Source organism: Ammodytes marinus (assembly GCF_949987685.1).
Source record: "Ammodytes marinus genome assembly, chromosome: 5".
NCBI lineage: Eukaryota > Metazoa > Chordata > Actinopteri > Uranoscopiformes > Ammodytidae > Ammodytes > Ammodytes marinus.
In genome coordinates, this window is record NC_137234.1 from 829,361 (window position 1) to 851,860 (window position 22,500).

Genomic DNA, 22,500 nt, shown 5'->3' on the forward strand with positions numbered 1-22,500 from the left:
AAAAAATATTGCTGTAGCTATTCTTTTAATAAAAACATCACTGTAACACACACAACAAATAATTTTAATTAAAATAACTGAAATGTGTATTTTTTTTTTCGTCCACAGGTAATGTGGGCACGATAGGAGACCCACCATCTAACATCCCTCTTAGCCAGTACCCTCCCTCTGACCGCGGGCCTATCCAGCCCCCACCTCCCTATCCGGGCTGCACCCAACACCTAGGCATGGTGTGTCTGTGTACACGCTGCTCCCTCACACGCAACCCTTCCATGGCCCTACCCCCCGACAGCACGCAACCCCAACCCCAAAACAACACCTTCTCTTCAGCCCGCACGGAGCCTCGACAGCCCACCGAAAGACCCTCCGCTTTCACCTCTGTTTACTACAGCGCAGGAAGTTCTCTAAACCCAAATGCAGCCCCTAGTAGCATGCACACAGACAGTCACTCTTCAACGACTACTAGTTCTAGACAAACATCAGGGCCAGATTGGAGAAGGAATGTACTTAGTGTGCGAGAAGGAGGGAATATCACAAGCCCGAGTGGCATGCTACCACCCAGAACTTCATCTTCATCCATTAGCTTACTATCGGTTTTGAGACAGCAAGATGGTTCCTCGCATAGCTCTCAAAGCCCTGTCTATACGTCAGCAGCGTCATCGGAGGGCGGGAGAGGGTTTAGCCAATCGCAGGGCTTAGATCCAGGGGGGGCCAGAGAGGGAGGGGGGGCAGGGTTAGGGTCAGCGGGCACCAGCAGCGGGCATCACCCCTTTTGGGACGGATCGCGGAGCGGCAACAACACGGCGTCGTTCAGAAATGTGCTGCAGTGCAACCTCAGCAGATACTTCATGGAGTTCGATCGCATGCAGGTGAGATTTGTGTGTCTGTCTGTCTGTCTGTCTGTCTGTCTGTCTGTGTGTGTGTCTGTGTGTCTGTCTGTCTGTCTGTCTGTCTGTTTGTCTGTCTGTCTGACTGTGTGTCTGTCTGTCTGTCTGTCTGTCTGTCTGTCTGTCTGTCTGTCTGTGTGTCTGTCTGTCTGTTTGTTTGCCTGTCTGTGTGTGTGTGTCTGTCTGGCTGTCTGGCTGTCTGTCTGTCTGTCTGTCTGTCTGTCTGTCTGTCTGTTTGTTGTGGAATTTCCGGGTCTGATTAAGCATGAAAAAAAACGTATTTGTGTGTGTTTATGGTGTGTATGGGTTGCTGCTGTTTTGTGTCTTATATTTAAGGTGACATGTGTTTGTGTGTGACGGGTATTGTTGTAAAGTCTCAGTTTTGCATAGATTATGTTTTTTTGGCCAAAATTAGGCGCGGACATTCCGTTTTTTTTTTGTTTTTTTGCAAACATTCAGGGAAAAAATTAAGGGAACATTCCGAATTTGAGTGTTTAATTGTTGTGTTTAATCTTGTGACTTTACAGGACTTGAAGGCTCCTTTTAGGGTCTTCCAGTCTCCAGTCTATCCTAAGGAGATATTGATTGATTTTGACAACAAGCGTTCCCTAAAATGGAAATAAATCTTAAAAATTATTAAAAAATTATTAAAAAAAAAATATTATAAAAAAAAAATATTTAAAGAAAATTATTTAAAAGAAATTCATATTCTTAAAAAATTCTAAATCTGAATCTTGTTAATTAACATACACCGAAATAAAATAAATAAATGTTTCTTAACCCCTAAAATGCTTCCTTCCTTCCTGCAGGACTTGGAGGCTCCACTAGGGTCTTCCAGCCTCCCAGACGGAGCCCAGGAACCCAACCAGGAGCTTCTCAACAACAACCTGGATCCCGTGGAGCGCCCTGGGCCGTCTTCTTCTTCTTCTCTTCAATCTGCTGCAGTTTCTCCAAACATTATCCACTACCCTCCTCCCCCGCCACCCCCACCCCCTCCCAGGGACACCATGGACACAGCCTCTGCCTCCCAAGCCGCCCGGGGGCATCTCAACCGCTGCAGAGCCTGTCACAACCTGCTCACCTTCAACCATGACTCGCAGAGATGGGAACGCACCAATCAGGTAAACAGTATAACATTTTTATATCGATTTAACAAACAAAAAATGCATTAGATTAATCGGGTATGAGTTTTTTATTTATTATGACCTTTGTATCTCGACGTCATTGTAAATGAGGGTCACCCCTCAATTGGTCTCTCGAGGATAAATAAAAGTTAAATGAAAAAAATGTATGCACTTTTAAAGGGTGCTAATTGGACCAATCAGTGTACTGTTTTTTTTATGTTTTTTGTAAATTTTATTTTAAAGCTGCAGTGTGTAGAATTTGGGGTTTTATTTCCTAGCAGATTTTGTAGAAAGTAATTATAATATCCATAAGTACATTTAATTTAGTGCATAATAGCTGTAATTTATTTTTGAATTATTATTTTTTCCCTTAGAAAGGGTCTCATATATGTCCATATTTCGGCATATTTTGGACCAAGGCCTAGTGCCGCCATCTTGAAAGTGTCATAGTTGGAATGTCATCGGGTGCATTGTTTAAAATTTTGAATTGTTCTTGTCCTTGAAGGCCACTGTAGCTTCTGCTATTATTCAAAAGGGGTGGGGTTACCCAGGGAGCGATGCATTCTAGAACTTTGTAGAACTTTCTTGATGATGTCATATTACACACTGCACCTTTAAAGATAGATTTTTTGCTGCATTGTACGGGTGTGAATCTTTATAATCCCACGAATGAATCGATTTTTTTCAGCACCTTTTTAATGTCAATAAAACCTTTTGGTATTGGCAGATTAAACCATTTTTAGTGTAATGACAATAACTAAATATCTCTAAATATGTTAACAGGCGTCCTCCACCTCTGCTGGCTCCTCCCCCTCCTCACCATGGCAACAGAGCGATGATGTCAGACGGTCAGTAGAGGCTCCGCCCCCCGAGAGGAGAGCAGCGCCTGAACCCAACGAGCAGCCGGCGCCTACTGCAGGTGTGTGTGTGTGTGTGTGTGTGTCTGTGTGTCTGTGTGTCTGTGTGTGTGTGTGTGTGTGTGTGTGTGTGTGTGTGTGTGTGTGTGTGTGTGTGTGTGTGTGTGTGTGTGTGTGTGTGTGTGTGTGTGTGTGTGTGTGTGTGTGTGTGTGTGTGTGTGTGTGTGTGTGTGTGTGTGTGTGTGTGTGTGTGTGTGTAATATTTATATGTTTATCTAAAAGGCTGTGTTAAAAAATCTATATAGTTTTTTTTTTAGATAATTTTTTGGCCTGAGCCTCTTGGATATTGAAGTTTTGTTAATTTTGATTATTAGAATATTTTATATTCACATTTCTGTTCCTTGTTTTCACTGACAATAAGGAATACTTGTTGTGCATATGCACCTCATTTACATATGTTCAGGGACACAAAAGTTTATTTCTACTTTCTAAACTTTCCCCTGCTCTTTCAGCCCCCTCCCAGCCCCCTTCCCCATTTATAACCAGGAGAACGCTCCTGGTTATAAATGTAGTATAAAAGTTATAAAGTCGTAAAAGAAAATTATATTTTTGCGTTAGTGTTTGCAAAAAAATAGCAGAATTTTTTTTTTTAATGTTCAAGATTTTTTTTTGCTTTTGCGACTTTTTCCGGTCCCCCCAAAAAGTCGCTCAAAAGTTGAAATAAAGTCGAAATGTTAGCAATATATATATAAAAAAAAATGCCATCTAATTGAACTTTTCCCTTGTGTTTCTCAGCCCCCCCGGCCCCCTTCCCCATGGCCCCCTCCCCGTCCCAGCAGAGTGGAGAGCAGACAGTGGGGTTGGTGTACAACCAGGAGAGCGCTCAGTGGGAGAGAGTGTTCAGACAGACGGCTTCCAGGCAGGCAGACGCCTCAGACGCCTTACACACAGAGATCACAGGGGACCCGCCAGACGAGGACTCACTCAGGAGGTAACCAGTAGTGTTAGTGATATGTTTCATAATGATTTAATTTTTTTATTATTTTTATTGTGAAATTTATTTAATTTTTTGTATTATTATTATTATTATTATTATTATTATTATTATTATTATTATTATTATTATTATTATTATTATTATTATTATTATTATTATTATTATTATTTTATATATACTGTATGACAAGGACTCACTCAGGAGGGGAGGGAGAGATATGTTATTGAATTTTCTTTTAATTATTTTTTTAATAATGAATTTAATTATTTTTTGTATTTTTTTTTCTATAATATAATTATACAATAAATGTTTTTGAATATATATATACATTGTTTTTATTTATAATGCATTTTCTTTTATTTTTATATGTTTTTAATATATTTTTATAATGATTTTCTAGTTTAGAGTTTAAATATGAACATTTATTAATAGTTATCTCTCATCCTAACATCCTCTCTGTCTCTATCAGGCGCCTGCTGGAATCCTCTCTGCTGTCTTTGTCTCGTTACGACATGTCAGGATCCAGAGACCATCCCATCTACCCCGACCCAGCTAGGTAATATAATATACTATGATATACTATAATAAATAATACTCCATCTACCCAGACCCAGCCAGGTACAAGAACACTCTTTATTTACCTAAACCCAGCTAGGTAATATAATATAATATACTATAATATACTTTAATAAATAATACTCCATCTACCCCGACCCAGCTAGGTAATATACTTTACTAGCTAGGTAACATAATATAACATAATATAATATAATATAATATAATATAATATAATATAATATAATATAATATAATATAATATAATATGATATGATATGATATGATATGATTAGGGCTGTCAAAATTGTCGCGTTAACGCAAGGTGATTAATTTTTGGAATTAATGCGTTAATATTTTTTATCGCAATTAACGCATGTGCAGAATGATCCGCCCCGTGCATCCCACCGGCTCTGTACTACAGCCACTCAAACGTTGCGGCTGACCCAGGATCAGTAGCTGCGCGCAGCCAAACATAACAGCACGCTACCCCATGCCGTGTTTTAAACTGCTAACGGTCACGTCTGTGTCGGGGGCATAGATAGCTCCCGACATCAACTGCCAGCCGCGGCAGTTGATGTCGGGAGCAACAGGAGGAGAAACATTGTTCGCTCTGTTCAGAGCCCGCGAGGACACAAACGTCTGCAGTTTTCAGAGGTGTGTGTGAGTAGACACAGATGAACAGTCCCCTAGGACGTGTTCGCGCGCGCGCGCTCACACACACACACACACACACACACACACACACAGTAATCAAGTTGTATTCAAGAATGCACAACCTATAGATTCACCAAATAAATGCCATTATATAGCCTATATTTACCCAAAGACATAATAAAGAGACAGACCAATTGAATTATGGTGTGGTAGGTATATATTTTTGTTTGATTTAAATTTATTTTCAGTATTAAAACCATCATTTGGATTTTCAATTAATAAAAATTCTAATTTTAAACGTACATCCACCTTCTGTCCTTTATCTTTCCGTTCGTACAACAATATACAGAGAAAATTCGTATTTTTCGGGCATATTTCGAATGGTAAAATTAATCGTGATTAATCGTGATTAATCCACAGAATCCTGTGATTAATCTGATTAAAAATTTTAATCGTTTGACAGCCCTAGATATGATATGATATGATATGATATGATATGATATGATATGATATGATATGATATGATAGATAATACTCCATCTACCCAGACCCAGCCAGGTACAAGAACACTCTTTATTTACGTAAACCCAGCTAGGTAATATAATATACTATAATAAATAATACTCCATGTACCCAGACCCAGCCAGGTACAAGAACACTCTATTTACCCCCATCCAATAATTCTTTCTATAATGATTTTGTTTTATAACAAATTTTCTTAAAAGCTGTTGTGAAATGCAAAACATTAGAATTTTAAACATGCGATTAAATTTTTTATTTATTTATTTATTTTTTCGTACACAACCCCATTTTTCTTCATATTTAAATGTTTGTTTATTCTTTTATTTAAATGTTCAAATTTCTGCCCCCTCCCAGACTGTCCCCAGCTGCGTACTACGCTCAGAGGATGATCCAGTACCTCTCGAGGAGAGACAGTATCCGCCAGAGATCTCTGAGATACCAGCAGAACAGACTGAGAGCTATGAGCTCATCTGAGGGACCGGCCAGTAACACAGCCAACCCTATGGAGGGCAGCGAGGTGGACTTTGAAGAACTAGAGTACGTTTACATTGATATCTATTAAACCTGGTTTATAATGTTAATGTTAGAATCAAGTCATTCAATCTGGTGTTAATACACAGCCTAGGCTCTGTAAACTTGTATGTAAACAAAGGAGCACACTGTAGCTAGTAACCCAGCTAACCCTTTGGACAGCAGCGAGGTCGACTTTGAAGAACTAGAGTACGTTTACATTTAACCTAACTCTATAACGCAGCGGTTTTCAAACTGTGGGGCGCGCCCCCCTTGGGGGGCGCGGGGTTATGGCAGGGGGGGCGCGGATGAATATGTAAAAAAAAAGAAAAACTAAAAAAAAAAAAAAAAAAAAAAAAATGTTTTTTTTTTTTTTTTTTAGTTTTTCTTTTTTATACTAAGATCACGGCATAGCTGGACACAAGTTCTTCTGCTTCGTTCCTCTCACTGCATTTAAATGCATTCAGTAAATTACAGAGAAATAGGTCTCGTTAAAGAAAAAGAGCACCAAGCCCAACCCAGAGGACCCTGCATACATTTTGTTTATTTTAAATTAATATTTTTATGGAAAATCCATGTGTCCTTCTTCAATAGCTTCTAATTCATCAGACCCAGTGTCTCCAAATTATTTGTTCACACAAAATTCCTCATATTTAGCCTCTTAATTGTCCTCTCAAAGTGCACCAGATTCATGCATTTCACTTTAAAAAGGTGAAAAAAAATCTCCGGGGGGGCATACCCCCGGACCCCCCTAGGAGGGTCTGGTTCTCCACTGGCTGCTATTCTCCTCCAGCAGGACATTGGAGGCACTAGCGAAAAAACACTGGGTGTGTGAATGACATTTAACTAGTCAATAATTTGGGCAAGTCTGTCTACCTATCTTTCTCACTCCGATGCACAGTCAGTATTATCCATGCTTAAAGGAAGCATGATTAAAACACTGGATTAAGATGTTAAAATGTATTAAATGTGTTTAAAAACGCACAAAAATGTTTAGAATGTTTCAAAAACATGTTTAAATTTGTAAAATAATTTTTTTTTTTTTTTGGGGGGGGGGGGCTCCGCTGAAATTTGTTCTCTGAGGGGGGGCTCACTCTCTCACACTTTGAAAACCCCTGCTATAACGTATCTAGTCATTCAATCTGGTGTTAAGACACAGCCTAAACTGGTTTGTATAAAAGGTATGTAAATAAAGGAGCAGCTATTAACACATGGAGGGCAGCAAGGTGGACTTTGAAGAGCTAGAGTACGTTTACATTAATTTTATATTTAAAGGTGTAGTCAGTGATTGTGGAAAACGCTAAAATTGATTCCAACAATAACCCTGCTGTGCTGTGTATTAAACCAGTGCTTACAGTCGAAACCGAAATTATTCATACCCCTGGCAAATTTTGACTTGAAGTTACTTTTATGAAACCAGCAAGATTTTTCTTGATTGGAAATGACACAGGCTTCTCCCAGAAGATAATAAGACGATGTACAAGAGGCATCATTGTGGAAAAAAAATATATTTCGGCTTTTATTGACATTTGAACAAAAAGTGGCATGTCCAAATTTAGCAGTAACACAGCCAACCCTTTGGACAGCAGCGAGGTGGACTTTGAAGAACTAGAGTACGTTTACATTGATATCTATTAAACCTGGTTTATAATGTTAATGTTAGAATCAAGTCATTCAATATGGTGTTAATACACAGCCTAGGCTCTGTAAACTTGTATGTAAACAAAGGAGCAGCTAGTAACACAGCTAACCCTTTGGACAGCAGCGAGGTCGACTTTGAAGAACTGGAGTACATTTAGATTGATATCTATTTACCTTTAGTAAAGTAGTTAATACACATCCTAGGCTCTGTAAACTGGTACGTAAACAAAGGAGCACACCGTAGCTAGCATTTATTAAACCAGTGCTTACCTTTCCTCTCCCAGTGATACCGGAGACAGAGCCAGACACAGAACACCTCGTAACGCCCGGATGTCTGCGCCCTCGCTCGGCCGATTTGTCCCACGGTGAGAATGGATTCATGATTCTCTTCTATTAAAACACACTGTCTGTAATGATCACTGTAGCTATGAAGACATGGATCGTAAACTGTCATTTAAAAAGTATTATTAGTAATTTTTTAATTCTTGATTTACTTTTATTTATTTAATTAGACGTCCTTCACTTACCTTTCTGGTTTTATTTTATTTATTTATTTGGTATAATTTTCTAATGTGTACCATCCTAAACATGGATATTTTAAGATGAATTTAAAGTTTTGTTTTTGTGTTTGTTTTCATTTATTTCGATGTCTACTTGTTGAATTATAAATAAAGTAATAAACGAAACACCTGTTTGTGTGGCAGGCGATTCCTCCTCCCCGAGTATCTGCCCTACGCCGGCATCTTCCATGAGAGAGGGCAGCCCGGACTCGCCACACACACCACGGTTAACAGAGTGCTAGCAGGTACACACTCTCACACAGACAGACAGACAGACAGACAGACGGACAGACAGACACATAGAGACGCGCACACACACACACACACACACACACACACACACACACACACACACACACACACACACACACACTCACTCACTCACTCACTCACTCACTCACTCACTCACTCACTCACTCACTCACTCACTCACTCACTCACTCACTCACTCACTCACTCACTCACTCACTCACTCACTCACTCACTCACTCACTCACTCACTCACTCACTCACTCTCTCACTCTCTCACTCTCTCACTCTCTCACTCTCTCACTCTCTCACTCACTCACTCACTCACTCTCTCACTCTCTCACACACACACACACACACACACACACACAGACAGACAGACACACACAGACAGACAGACTCACACGCTGTTTTTTGTTTAGTGTGCTAATTTTTCACCATTGCAGTAATGTAATACCCTAAATGTGCTTGAAATTTGTTGTCTTAATTTTCAAAGAACAATTAATTACCAAACTTCAATTGAATTTGTTTTAACATTAAGCACATTATAATTTGAATTAAATAAATCAGTAAAATCAAATATGCTTTTGATTGGCCAGCTAGTCTTGTGCCTGGCTGAATTTGTGTCATTCTCTTGCAGGATGCATTTATAAAGCCCCTCAGACCTCACTGCTATTTAATCGCCTCATCAAAAACATAAAAAAAAATGTCAGCCTTTTTCAGTTATTTGGCTGAAAATGCATTTTTTTTTTTTTTGCTATTTTTTGCCAAATAATTTTGGTTGCAGAATATTTGTTGCATCCCTATTCACGATGACACAATCCCCAGTATTTACCATTAAGGTGTGTTTATCCCTCAGGTGCGTCTATCGGTGACGGGCAGTCTGCGGTTGCTAGCAACATTGCTAACACCACGTACCGTCTGCAGTGGTGGGACTTCACCAAGTTTGACCTTCCTGAGATCAGCAACGGTAGGAAGCAACTGCTCGGTTTACTGTGTGCTTTAGTTTAGGAAATATAACTGGTGATTCCACTGCATTACAGGTCTTTAAATGCATAGAAAAGCACTTTATAAGACCTATCAATTATTACTGTCTTTTTGATAACCGGTTAATGTTGGCAAGTCACTGAAATAAGGGCTGATAATCAAGGAAGTTTTCTTTGGACTTAATTTTTTTATTTTTGTATTCCGATTTGCCAGAGGGAAGTAAATGCTGCCAGCACTGTCTGTGTAAATGGAACAATGTGCCCAGACAGTGTTAATAATCTAAATCTAGGCATCTGTGTGAAGAATTAAGTTGAAATGAACTAGTGTTATTATATTACCATGTTCTGTCATTTTTCTAAGCACTGTTGACATAATAATAATAATAATAATAATTTTTTTTTGTGTTTATCCCCATTTCAGCCTCTGTGAACGTGCTGGTTCCAAACTGTAAGATCTACAACGATGCGAGCTGTGACATCTCGGCTGACGGCCAGCTGCTAGCTGTGTTCATCCCCTCGTCCCAGAGAGGATTCCCTGATGAGGGAATACTGGCTATCTACTCTCTGGCCCCACATAACCTGGGGGAGATGCTGTATACTAAGAGATTTGGTAAGACACAGATAGATAGATAGACAGACAGACAGAGAGAGAGACAGAGGGAGGGAGGGAGGGAGGGAGGAAGACAGACAGACAGACGGACAGACAGACAGACAGAGGGATGGAGAGAGACAGACAAACACACACACACACACACACACACACACACACACACACACACACACACACACAGAGATAGACACACAGACAGAGGGAGGGAGACAGACAGACAGACAGACAGACAGAGAGGATTCCCTGATGAAGGGATCCTAGCGATCTACTCTCTAGCCCCACATAACCTGGGGGAGATGCTATACACTAAGAGATTTGGTACAGTAGCCCTCATTAATGTTACATATGTTTATTATGTCTTATGGGCCATTATGGACAACAATGTCTACTTCCAAATGTTCTTCATGGTCTTAAAAATAAATAAATAAATAAATAAACAAATAAATAAATAAATAAATAGTGGAATCATGTAAGCTCAACTGTTGTGCCCTACACTGTGTTTTGTGTTGTTTGTACTTTTTGTTAACATATACAAATAGTTTAAATTTAAAAGAGTTAAAAGTTTGTCTGCAACTGACTATTATTATGACAAATTATATATAAATAAATAATTATAATTTGGAGGAAAAAAATTCTGACTGCACAAATATGAAATCTAACTAAATCTATGTTCTTGCCAATCTTTGACTGTAGTAAAAGAAGATCGTTTAAATGTTCCAAATCCTAAAAAAAATAATTGAATAATTAGTAGTTTTGATCAGAACTGAAGTCGATGAAAAAGTGGAAAATAATAATAATTATCTGTAATAGTTTTATAACACACACACACGCACACATAGACACACACACTCACATAGACAGACACACACAGACAGACAGACTCACACTCACACGCTGTTTTTTGTTTAGTGTGCTAATTTTTCACCATTGCAGAAATGTAACAGCCTAAATGTGCTTGAAATTTGTTGTCTTAATTTTCAAAGAACAATTAATTACCAAACTTCAATTGAATGAACTGAATGATTCTGAAGTTGTAAAAAAAAAAAAAAAAAACCTAACCAATCTCTTTCCTCCCCCCTGCCCCCTCCCTCCCCCCTCCCCCCTCCCCCCTACCCTCTCCCCTCTCACCCTCCCCCTCCCCCCTCCCACCTCCCCCCTCTCCCTCCCACCTCCCACCTCCCCCCTCTCCCTCCCACCTCCCTCCCTCCCCCCTCTCCCTCCCACCTCCCACCTCCCCCCTCTCCCTCCCACCTCCCACCTTCCCCCTCCCCCCTCCCCCCTCCCCCCTACCCTCTCCCCCTCCCTCCCACCTCCCCCCTCCCCCTCCCAGGTCCCAATGCGATCTCAGTGAGCCTGTCTCCTATGGGCTGCTACGTGATGGTTGGTTTGGCCTCACGACGCATCCTGCTGCATCCCACCACCGACCACATGGTGGCACAAGTCTTCAGGCTGCAACAACCGCACGGAGGAGAGACATCTATCAGGGTGAGACAGACAGACACACAGACAGACAGAGACACAGACACACAGAGGGGAGACCTCTATCAGGGTGAGAGAGACAGACAGACACACATTCACATCCACACATGAACAAAACTTTAAAGGTGGAGTCAGTGATTCTGGAGAATGCATTAAAATATGCCTCTATGTTTCAAATGGTGTGGTCTGTGTGAGTGGACTATACTATCAATCTAGATGTAGCTGCACTATATTGGAATATGTATTAAATTGTGTTTCAGATGTTTTTTTTTGTTTTTTGGAAGGGACAGTGCACATTAATAAACATAAGCACCAAAGTTCAACATGTAAATGTGCCAGTTTGAGCCATGCAGGCTCATTTAGTTTAACCCCTAATAGATAGATAGATAGATAGATAGATAGATAGATAGATAGACAGATAGACAGATAGACAGATCCATTAGTTCATTAATGTGTAGATATGAATATAATAGTCTCTGTGTTTCAGATGGTGTTTAACGTTGTGTATCCGATGGCTCCTGACCAGCGTCGTCACGTCAGCATAAACTCAGCTCGCTGGCTGCCGGACCCGGGCATGGGCCTGGCCTATGGAACCAACAAGGGGGACCTGGTCATCTGCAGGCCTGTGTAAGTCTGTCTGTCTGTCTGTCTGTCTGTCTGTCTGTGTGGGTGAGTGTGTCTCTGTGCGTGTGTGTGGGTGAGTGTGTCTGTCTGTCTGTCTTTGTCTGTGTCCAGTTACAATTCATTTTTATTTTTAATCCTTAAACATTATTAAAAACCCAGATTTTCTTTCTAACTAATTCAAACCAAGAGATAGTTAGTCTGGATCCCAGGGCTAACTAACTTTTTCATCTAGTTGCTCCAGAGTATATTTTCGGAACACTCAATAATACATTTCATTTGATGTGATACATTTTGTGACCAGTGAACATATGTAGGGGCACTCCACAGATATTTAGGCTTATACTTTAGGTCTGTGCTTATAAACTAGCAAATAAGGGGGGCGACTGTGGCTCAGTTGGTAGAGTGGGTCGGCTGATGATCAAAGGGTTGGAGGTTCGATCCCCGCCCTGCCACCTGTGTCATGGTTGTTGTGTCCTTCACCCACCTTGCCTGTTGTGAATGTAGATAGTTAGCCTGCTGCTATCAGTGTATGAATGTGTGTGTGAATGGTAACGTTGGAAAGGAAAACGGGTCTCCCTTGAAAAAGAGTCTCCGGTCTCAATGGGAGTTACCTGTATAAATAAAGGTTAAAAAAAATAATAAAATACAGTTGGAAACACAAAAAATAAAAATCCCTCTCTCTTTAGTTAGTTATTAAGTTATTATGTCATTTAAAGGGGCACTGTGTAATATGACATCATCAAGAAAGTTCTAGAATGCAATGCTCCCTGGGTAACCCCACCCCTTTTGAATAATAACAGAAGCTACAGTGGCCTTCAAGGACAAGAACAATTCTAAATTCTAAACAATGCACCTGATGACATTCCAAAAACATGGATGCCTCCATAAGACTTGCCTGCTCAATGTACAAAATGTAATATTAATATTTGTAATTGAGGATAATTCAGATTATTGGCAGAGGTGATTTTACACCAATGAGGACATACTTATGAATGAGGATATTGATTTTAGCTAATAAATTACTTAAAATGTTACACAGTGTCCCTTTAAGTTACTAAGAACCTAATTTGATTAGATCTTTGGCGTCTTTCTGCCTTTTCTTACTGAGTTTTCTGTCACACTAATTCAGAGAATGAACACAGATGTTAAACTGAGTTCAGTTGTGTTTCTGCTGTTGGAGATATTCTGAGCTGCAGAAAGGCTTCCCTACCTCCCACTCCACACACACACACACACACACACACACACACACACACACACACAGAAACACGCACACACACACACATAGAAACACACACGCACACACACACACACCGAGAGACAGACACGCACGCACGCACGCACACACACACACACACACACACACACACACACACCGAGAGACAGACACACACAGAGCGAAACAGAAACGGACACAAGCACACAAAAACGGACACACACACACACACACACACACACACACACACACACACACACACACACACACAGAGTTATTACTGATGTGATTATCCTAATGTTCTATCAGAACAGGAAAGACTTTAATTGAAAAAGGTCAATTAGTGATTTTTAACGACGTCGTGGTCTGAACGATTCCACGAAGAAGAAATCCCTCCTCTGCTTTTTAAGACTTCCTGAATGCAAGTGAATTAACTCTGTGTGTGTGTCTGTGTGTGTGTGTGTGTGACTGTGTGTGTGACTGTGTGTGTGTGTGTGTGTGTGTGTGTGTGTGTGTGTGTAGCTTCTATAGGAGTGATGGAGAGAGCCCTGCTGAGTCGAGCAGTGAACCCTTATTCTCCGTCAACAACAGTGGAACCAGCCGCACTAGAGGGACAGACAGACCCGGGTGAGAATCTAAACACAATGAGAATTGTGGAGCGACTGTGTCTCAGGTGGTAGAGCGGGTCGGCCGATGATCAAAGGGTTGGAGGTTCGATCCCCGCCCTGCCACTTGTGTCATAGTTGTTGTGTCCTTGGGCAAGACACTTCACCCACCTTGCCTCGTGTGAATGTCGATAGTTAGCCTGCTATCGGTGTATGAATGAGTGTGTGAATGGTAACGTGGGAATGGGAACAGGTCTCCCTTGCAAAAGAGTCTTCGGACTCAATGGGATTTACCTGTATAAATAAAGGTTAAAAAAAATATATATATATTATTCTCAATAAAATATCTATTTCAAACACACACAGCTCCATATTAGGGATGTCTATTTATTTACAAAGCTTTTTTTGATGATAACTCTCCACACTTTAAAGGGGCTACGTGTAATTTTCCCTCTGATGATCATAAATTACATGTAAAGCCTGCTACTTACTCTGCGAGAAGAAAGAACAAAGTTCTCGGTGACAGAGCTGCGAGAAGTTCTCTCTGGTCTGGACATTTCATACTTCACGAGAACTCAACTGCCGAACTCCTCACCGCGGCACATGTCACGCGCTGTTACCATGGTAACTGACTCAGTAGCGCCAGCTGATTTTCCTTATTTTCTTTAAAACGGGCACTTGGCTTTCCTCACTGACTTCAGACTGACCAATCACACAATAGTTCTCGGACAAGCTGCGAGAAGAAAGTTCGGCCCGGACGATGTGTCGAGAACAGCTGAACAAGAGCTGAGAGAAGAAAATAATGTCATTTTGGGAGTTAAAGACCAAAAACCAAAAAAAATCGCATAGAAATAGGCTAAAGTGGATGAGGAGATATATACTTTTTGTGTTTTTGGCACCCCCTTATGGCGAAAAAAGAAAGAAAAAGATGAACGCTAATAAGGATAGCACCAACATATGTCTAAAATTTGGACTTGATATGAAGTACAGTTTTGGATTTATGAATATTTACGAACAAGGTAGTACAAGTTAGCTAATTTTCAAATATTCAAAGCGCTACCGTTTCGTCATCGAAGTTCATATCAAAATTATTTTGAAAAAAAAAAATTCCGTGTGGGTCGGTAGATGTTCTGTGCAAAGTTTGGTGTCAATTGTGCAAAAATTGTGGGAGGAGAGGCGAAAGAAAATTACGTCATTTTCTTCTCGCAGCTCTGTCAGCGAGAACTTTGTGCTTTCTTCTCGCAGAGTATGTAGCAGGCTTTACAGTAACTGAAAGTTCCTCGTAGACACTTTAAAGGTGCAGTGTGTAATATGACATCATCAAGAAAGTTCTACAAAGTTCTAGAATGCAACGCTCCCTGGGTAACCCCAACCCTTTAGAATAATAACAGAAGCTACAGTGGCCTTCAAGGACAAGAACAATTCTAAATTTTAAACAATGCACCTGATGACATTCCAACTATGACACTTTCAAGATGGCGGCACTAGGCCTTGGTCCAAAATATGCAGAAATATGGACATATATGAGACCCTTTCTAAGGGAAAAAATTATATAAAAAAAAAAAAATCAGCTATTATGCACTAAAGTAAATGTACTTATGGATATTATAATTACTTTCTACAAAATCTGCTAGGAAATAAAACCCAAAATTCTACACACTGCAGGTTTAACCAAGCATATTATATGTAACCTATTTCTAGGGACATCTCTTGTATACATTACAGATTACAAGTTAATTGTATTGGTGCTGTTCTAACCCATACATTGCCTTTTCTCTCATGTTATTTCAGGCCTAACCGCTCTGGCTGGCGATTGGACAGGGACATGGGTCTGATGAATGCGATTGGTCTACAGCCCAGAAACCCCGCCCCCTCCGTGACATCACAGGGCACGCAGACGCCCATCGTCCAACTGCAACACGCACAGACGCAGACGGAGAGCAGAGGGGCAACGCACACACACAGTACGCACACACACACACACAGTACGCACACACACACACACTCGCACTACGGACACACACACACACAGTACGGACACACACACACACACACACAGTACGCACACACACACACACACACAGTACGCACACACACACACACTCTCGCACTACGGACACACTCACACACAGTACGCACACACACACACACTCGCACTACGGACACACACACACACAGTACGGACACACACACACACACACACAGTACGCACACACACACACACACTCGCACTACGGACACACTCACACACAGTACGGACACACACACACACACAGTACGCACACACACACACACAGTACACACACACACACACACACACGTACACACACACACACACACACAGTACGCACACACGCACACACACACACACGCACACACACACACACACACACGCACACAGTACGCACACACACACACACAGTACGCACACACACACACACACAGTACGCACACACACACAGTACGCACACACACACACACAGTACGCACACACACACACACACACACACACACACACAGTACGCACACACACACACACTCGCACTACGGACACACTCACACACAGTACGGACACATACACACACACACACAGTACGCACACACACACACTCGCACTACGGACACACACACACACAGTACGGACACAGTATTATGTGTGGGGCGACTGTGGCTCAGGTGGTAGAGCGGGTCGGCTGATGATCAAAGGGTTGGAGGTTCGATTCCCGCCCTGCCACCTGTGTCATGGTTGTTGTGTCCTTGGGCAAGACACTTCACCCACCTTGCCTCGTGTGAATGTCGATAGTTAGCCTGCTGCTATCGGTGTATGAATGTGTGTGTGAATGGTAACGTGGGAAAGGAAAACAGGTCTCCCTTGAAAAAGAGTCTTCGGTCTCAATGGGATTTACCTGTAGAAATAAAGGTTAAAAAAAAAAAATAATTATACACACTGAAAAACAATATGATAAACAACACTTATAAAATTGATGGAAAATTTCCATGATCTTTGAAAAATTTCAGTGGAAAAAGTTTTCGATTTTGGACTCAAAATATTCAATTTAAATTCGGTGCATTATAACCTATTGTTGTATTATTTCCAGCCAAAATAAATAATTGATGAATTATTGACGGCCAAACGTCTCGATCATCCCCGCTGTTCGTGAAGTTGAATCTGAATGTCACTGTGGCGTTATTTGGGCTAAATGAACGACTCGTTTAAAGTGTTTTCAGTCTTAATTTCAGTATAATTGACGTTGTATTTCTAACTCTTTACCCCCACACACACACACACACACACACACACACACGCTCACTCACTCACTCACTCACTCACTCACTCACTCACTCACTCACTCACTCACTCACTCACTCACTCACTCACTCACTCACTCACACACACACACACCCCCCTCAAATGAAATTAACCTTATATTGTCCTCTCTCCCTCCCAGCCCCCCCTCCGGAAACCCCCTCTACCAGCCGAGCAGCGCTGGGCCAATCAGAAGCCTCACAGACCAACAGAGCGACAGACGCTACAGACGCTACTGACCCAAACACAGCCACTGGTACTGCTCCACTGCCACACACAGGGTTTAACACCACTTTATTATTACCTTCACCTGTCTGTGTGTGTGTGTGTGGGGGGAGGAGGTGTGTGTGTGTGTGTGTGGGGGGAGGGGTGTGTGTGTGGGTCTGGGGGGGATGTGTGTGTGTGTGTGGGGGGGGGGGGTCCACTGCTACACCTTATTATTACAAATCTTTCTACTGTTCTCGTGTGTGTGTGTGTGTGTGTGTGTGTGTGTGTGTGTGTGTGTGTGTGTGTGTGTGTGTGTGATTCTGGAGAACACTTTTTGTCAAAATCAGTGAATAGAATATCTCATTTCTCCTCATGATCTTCTTCCTGTCTGCACTTTGTTAATACACGGCCTAGGCTCTGTAAACAAGCAGGTCAACAGAGGGGGAACCGTAGCTAATAACATGTCAGTTTACAGTCTGAGCTCATGAGGAGATATTAACTGATTCTGACAAAAAGTGATCTATTATCTGAGCACAATATTAAAGTCCTACTTCACCGGTGGGAATATGAAGGTGTATTGAACTCTGAGATCCTATGTAGTACAAATGTGCAAACATTTTAGAAATCGGTTCATCCTAGCTAGCCTGAGAAAAGGCAGAAAGAGTGTTTTATGGTCTCACTGTCTAACCCTACATTTTCCCATTCGTGACATCACACATGGTAAAATGTAGGGTTAGGATTAACAGGACAGCTGGGCCAAGGGAAGACTGAGGGAAGACTGAGGGAAGAAAAACCTCATTCATTATATTATAATAGTGATTTTATAATGATAGAACGCCGGTTCCATATTGGTGAAGTATTCCTTTAACAGCTGTAATACAGACGCAGGTTTGTTCAGTCTGAAGTCTTTCCCTGTTTGAACCTGATTAAAGCAGCTGCAGCGCTGTTCTTATTTATAGATAATACATCCATGGTCTTTATAAGATCAAACAAAGAAATAATCATTTATAACAATATAAAAAAAATTGGATACTAAAAATTTTCATAATAATATTTTTTTAAAGTTGTATTTATCCTTGCCTCCACAGACTCTCCAGAGCTTGTTCTATCATTTCATATCATTTATTATAAATTAAAAAAAATTTATTATAGAAAAAGAAAAAAAAAGCTAAATAAAAGTCCTCGTAAACCCAATATGAGTGCTGTCCATCTCTAACTCTCCTTCTCCTTGTCTCCACAGACTCTCCAGAGCTAGTTCTATCATTTTATATCATTTATTATACATTTAAAAAAAAATGATACCAAAAAAATATATATATATTATAGAACTTAAAAGAAAAAAAAAATACAAAATAAAAATCCTTATTAACCCATTGTAAGTTCTACCTCTCTCTAACCCTCCTCCTCCTTCCCCTTCTCCCCTACCTCTCTCTAACCCTCCTTCTCCTTCCCCTTCTCCCCTACCTCTCTCTAACCCTCCTTCTCCTTCCCCTTCTCCCCTACCTCTCTCTAACCCTCCTTCTCCTTCCCCTTCTCCCCTCAGACTCTGCGGAGCTCGGCGGGGTGTCGGGGGAAGACGCTCTGGCTCGTATCCGCCGGCTGATAGCTGAAGGTGGGATGACGGCCGTGGTGCAGAGGGAACAAAGCACCACCATGGCATCAATGGGCGGCTTCGGAAACAACATCATAGTCAGCCACAGAATACACCGAGGCTCCCAAACCGGAATCGCTGCTTCTAGACCCTCCACAGTGTCGGAGCCTGCTACACATACGTCTACGGTCCCCGAGTCTTCTCCGGGCCCGTTTCTAGCTACTCAAACCCCCCACGAGCACTTGTGGAGCGGCCCGAATCCTACCACAAACACCCGTATTCTCCCCGGCCTTTCCTTAACCCTAGAAATGGAGGATAGTGTGTTTGACAGCGCGCGAATAGACAATGACGATTCGCAAATGCCCGGACCATCGCATTCGATATCTACATCTACATCTGCTGCTTCCGCCATGTTACTGTCTTCCTCCCAATCGTCAACAAATTCAAATTCATCGCAAAGCTCCAGGAACAATGGAGTGAGTGGGGGACAGAACACCAGTGGTGCTATGGGCCACAGTAGTTACCCAACCGGAGACCCTTATAGCAGGTAGAATCTATTGGTGTAGCAACAAGAAGAAAGAAGAAGAATAAAGAAAATAATACCCATGCTCCTCAAGAAGCCTTATCTCACAAAGAAGAGAGAGAGAAAGAGAGAGAGAGAAAGAGGGAGACACAGAGAGGGGGAGAGGGAGAGAGAAAGAGGGAGAGAAAGAGAGAAACGGAGAGAGAGTGTGCTGCTTTGGCATATGGCATTTGTAGCAGCTAATGATGTTATAACGGTCGATATTGGTAGGATTTGGAAGTTTTAATTTAAAGCTATCGTGCGTAACTTCTGTCCCCCCCCATGAGGAATTCTGAGTAATTCCAACAACACTGTCGGTGCATCTACATGAGGTAAAGCCTTCAGTGATGGCTCATGGATTTTATACCTTCTGCTGTACGTACAGGTTTTTTTTTCTTGGCAGTAGAATCAACAACTGAAACATTTCTTGGGCTCTTCGTTTTGGCGATTGCTTGAATGTAACGGACATTCATTTATATGAAAAAAAAACTTACGCACTAAAGCTTTAATAACAAAATATATTGAAACCTGAAAAGATTCTACTTTTTGCAACCGTTATTACATCATAGCTGCTACAGGGTCTCCCGTCTGGAATAGTGGAATAGCAGGGGCACAACAACCGACCTGGAAGGAAGCATTGGCGTGCACTTTTTCGTCCTCTGCACTTATTTCAAACTGGAGTGAAGCTGAAACGCGGCCATTTTATCCAACAGGAGTCAGTCTGCTTCAACGGAGATAAAAACAGACAAAGTGCCATGTGTGTCTGATAAGGAAAACTGAGGAGTTGATGGCCCCACGGGAGTTGAACTTTAAACTATCCCACACACAAACACACACGCACGCACAGATAGAGAGAGACACACACACAAACACACACACACACACACACACAGACAGATAGAGAGACACACACACGCACAGATAGAGAGAGAGACACACACACACACACAGACGGAGACTGACACACACACACACAGATAGAGAGACACACACACACACACACACACACACACACACACACACACACACACACACACACACACACACACACACACACAGATAGAGAGACACACACACACAGACAGAGAGAGAGAGAGACACACACACACACACACACTTTGACTCCCCAACGCGCTGCGAGCATTCGGTGCCATGTGATGTTGACATGTTGAACTTTTTGATGTGAAGCGGTGTGTGTGTGACTGAAGTGTTTTAAAATAAGAAGAAAAAACAAGTTTAAACGGTGAATTTAAAAAGCACTACTTTTCTTTTTCTTTTCTTTTCTCTCAGAAAGGCCATGTGTGTGTTGTTTTTTTTTTTTGTACCGTGTGTAACAATTATGACGTTTGGAAGACGGACAAAGAGACTCAAACCAACATGACGCCGCAGGTTATAAAACGGAGGATGTTACTGTTAAAAATCATCGAGAACTGAATTGATTGATGGATGGACATTGAAGCTACTGCATGACGAGTGAAAGTGCAGTCGAACACACACACACAAAAACACACACAAAAAGACAATTATTATTATTTTAATTTTTTTTTTTTTTTTTGGTTTTTAAAAGGCTGAAGATGTAGAAGAACAATGTCATGTTTTTTGGCGGGAAAATGTGTATTTTTTTTGGCGGGAAACGGAGTAACAGGAGAAAGGACTGTGGGGGGGGGGGGGGGGGGGGGGTGGCATCATGATTCTGTTTCAAAAACCCCCAACACCCAGTTGCACTATCGTGTGTTTGGTGCTAAGAGGTGTGTGTGTGTGTCTTTGTGTATACCTGTGTGTGTGTGTGTGTGTGTGTGTGTGTGTGTGTGTGTGTGTGTGTGTCTGTCTTTGTGTATACATGTGTGTCTGTGTGTGTGTCTGTCTGTCTTTGTGTATACCTGTGTGTCTGTGTGTGTGTGTGTGTGTGTGTGGACCTGTTTTGAGATTTTTTCTAACATAAAAACAACCATGATTTGATTCAGATTCAACAACTTGCTGCAACTTACAATTACGTCATTTTCTGTTATCAATTCATGATCTCATCATTTTGCATTTGTGTGTGAAAGACGCTAAAAAAAAACCCATGGAGGCATTTCTTTAATGTCCAAAAATATATCGTTAGTATGACTTATAGACACATTTAATATGATCATGCACAGAGAGATAGACACACACACACACAAAACACACAAACACAGGTTGCGTTCCGAATCGCATACTATATAGTATGTAGGAAAAAGATTTAGGATGTCCCGATTGTTAGTGTTGAAAAGTGCATCCTATTTGGGCGATTCTGACCCACAATCCAGTGCGCACGTGAAGTGACGTCACATCGACAAAGCCTCCATATGAAAACAAACGGGGATGCGACGGATATAAAAGCAAGAGGCAAGATCAAGGCGCAATGTTATGATGAAATAAGAGAGTAAAAGTATGTCCCAATAGTATGCCTACTGCATCCTAACTAGATAATTTTTATCGTCGGATGTAGTATGTAGAATAGAAAAAAGAAAGAGGAGGAGATTCGGAACGCAACCACAGTGTAAGATAAGTAAGAAAAGCATAAAATAGTCCCATTTCTAAAGATGAAAACGCCTGTAACTCTATCGTACAGAAGCCCATTCGATTCGCAATTATTTTTTAACGCTGTGATCATGAACAAATAAAAGGTTTTTCCCTCTTATTTTCTTTTATGAAATGCTGTTTTTTTTTTAGTTAATACATTCTCACGTCACTGGTCTCCCTAAATACTTCACTTTTTAACTACTGTAA

The 22,500-nt window shown here is 41.3% G+C and overlaps 1 protein-coding gene across 1 annotated transcript in view; it reads left to right on the plus strand.

Moving 5' to 3' along the window:
- The window catches only part of LOC307250763 (activating molecule in BECN1-regulated autophagy protein 1B-like), a 29,440-nt gene extending 8,069 nt beyond the window's left edge, over nt 1–21,371 (plus strand). The window contains exons 8-23 of the mRNA XM_080027936.1: nt 109–869; nt 1,697–2,008; nt 2,795–2,930; nt 3,664–3,859; nt 4,335–4,421; nt 5,954–6,136; nt 8,035–8,115; nt 8,455–8,555; nt 9,419–9,529; nt 9,967–10,155; nt 11,486–11,640; nt 12,122–12,261; nt 13,997–14,101; nt 15,871–16,043; nt 17,529–17,642; nt 19,137–21,371. Of these exons, the coding sequence (XP_079884062.1) occupies nt 109–869; nt 1,697–2,008; nt 2,795–2,930; nt 3,664–3,859; nt 4,335–4,421; nt 5,954–6,136; nt 8,035–8,115; nt 8,455–8,555; nt 9,419–9,529; nt 9,967–10,155; nt 11,486–11,640; nt 12,122–12,261; nt 13,997–14,101; nt 15,871–16,043; nt 17,529–17,642; nt 19,137–19,735 (3,443 nt within the window). The 3' untranslated portion in view covers nt 19,736–21,371. The remainder of the gene's footprint in view (nt 1–108; nt 870–1,696; nt 2,009–2,794; nt 2,931–3,663; nt 3,860–4,334; nt 4,422–5,953; nt 6,137–8,034; nt 8,116–8,454; nt 8,556–9,418; nt 9,530–9,966; nt 10,156–11,485; nt 11,641–12,121; nt 12,262–13,996; nt 14,102–15,870; nt 16,044–17,528; nt 17,643–19,136) is intronic.
- Nucleotides 21,372–22,500: the final 1,129 nt, after the last annotated feature.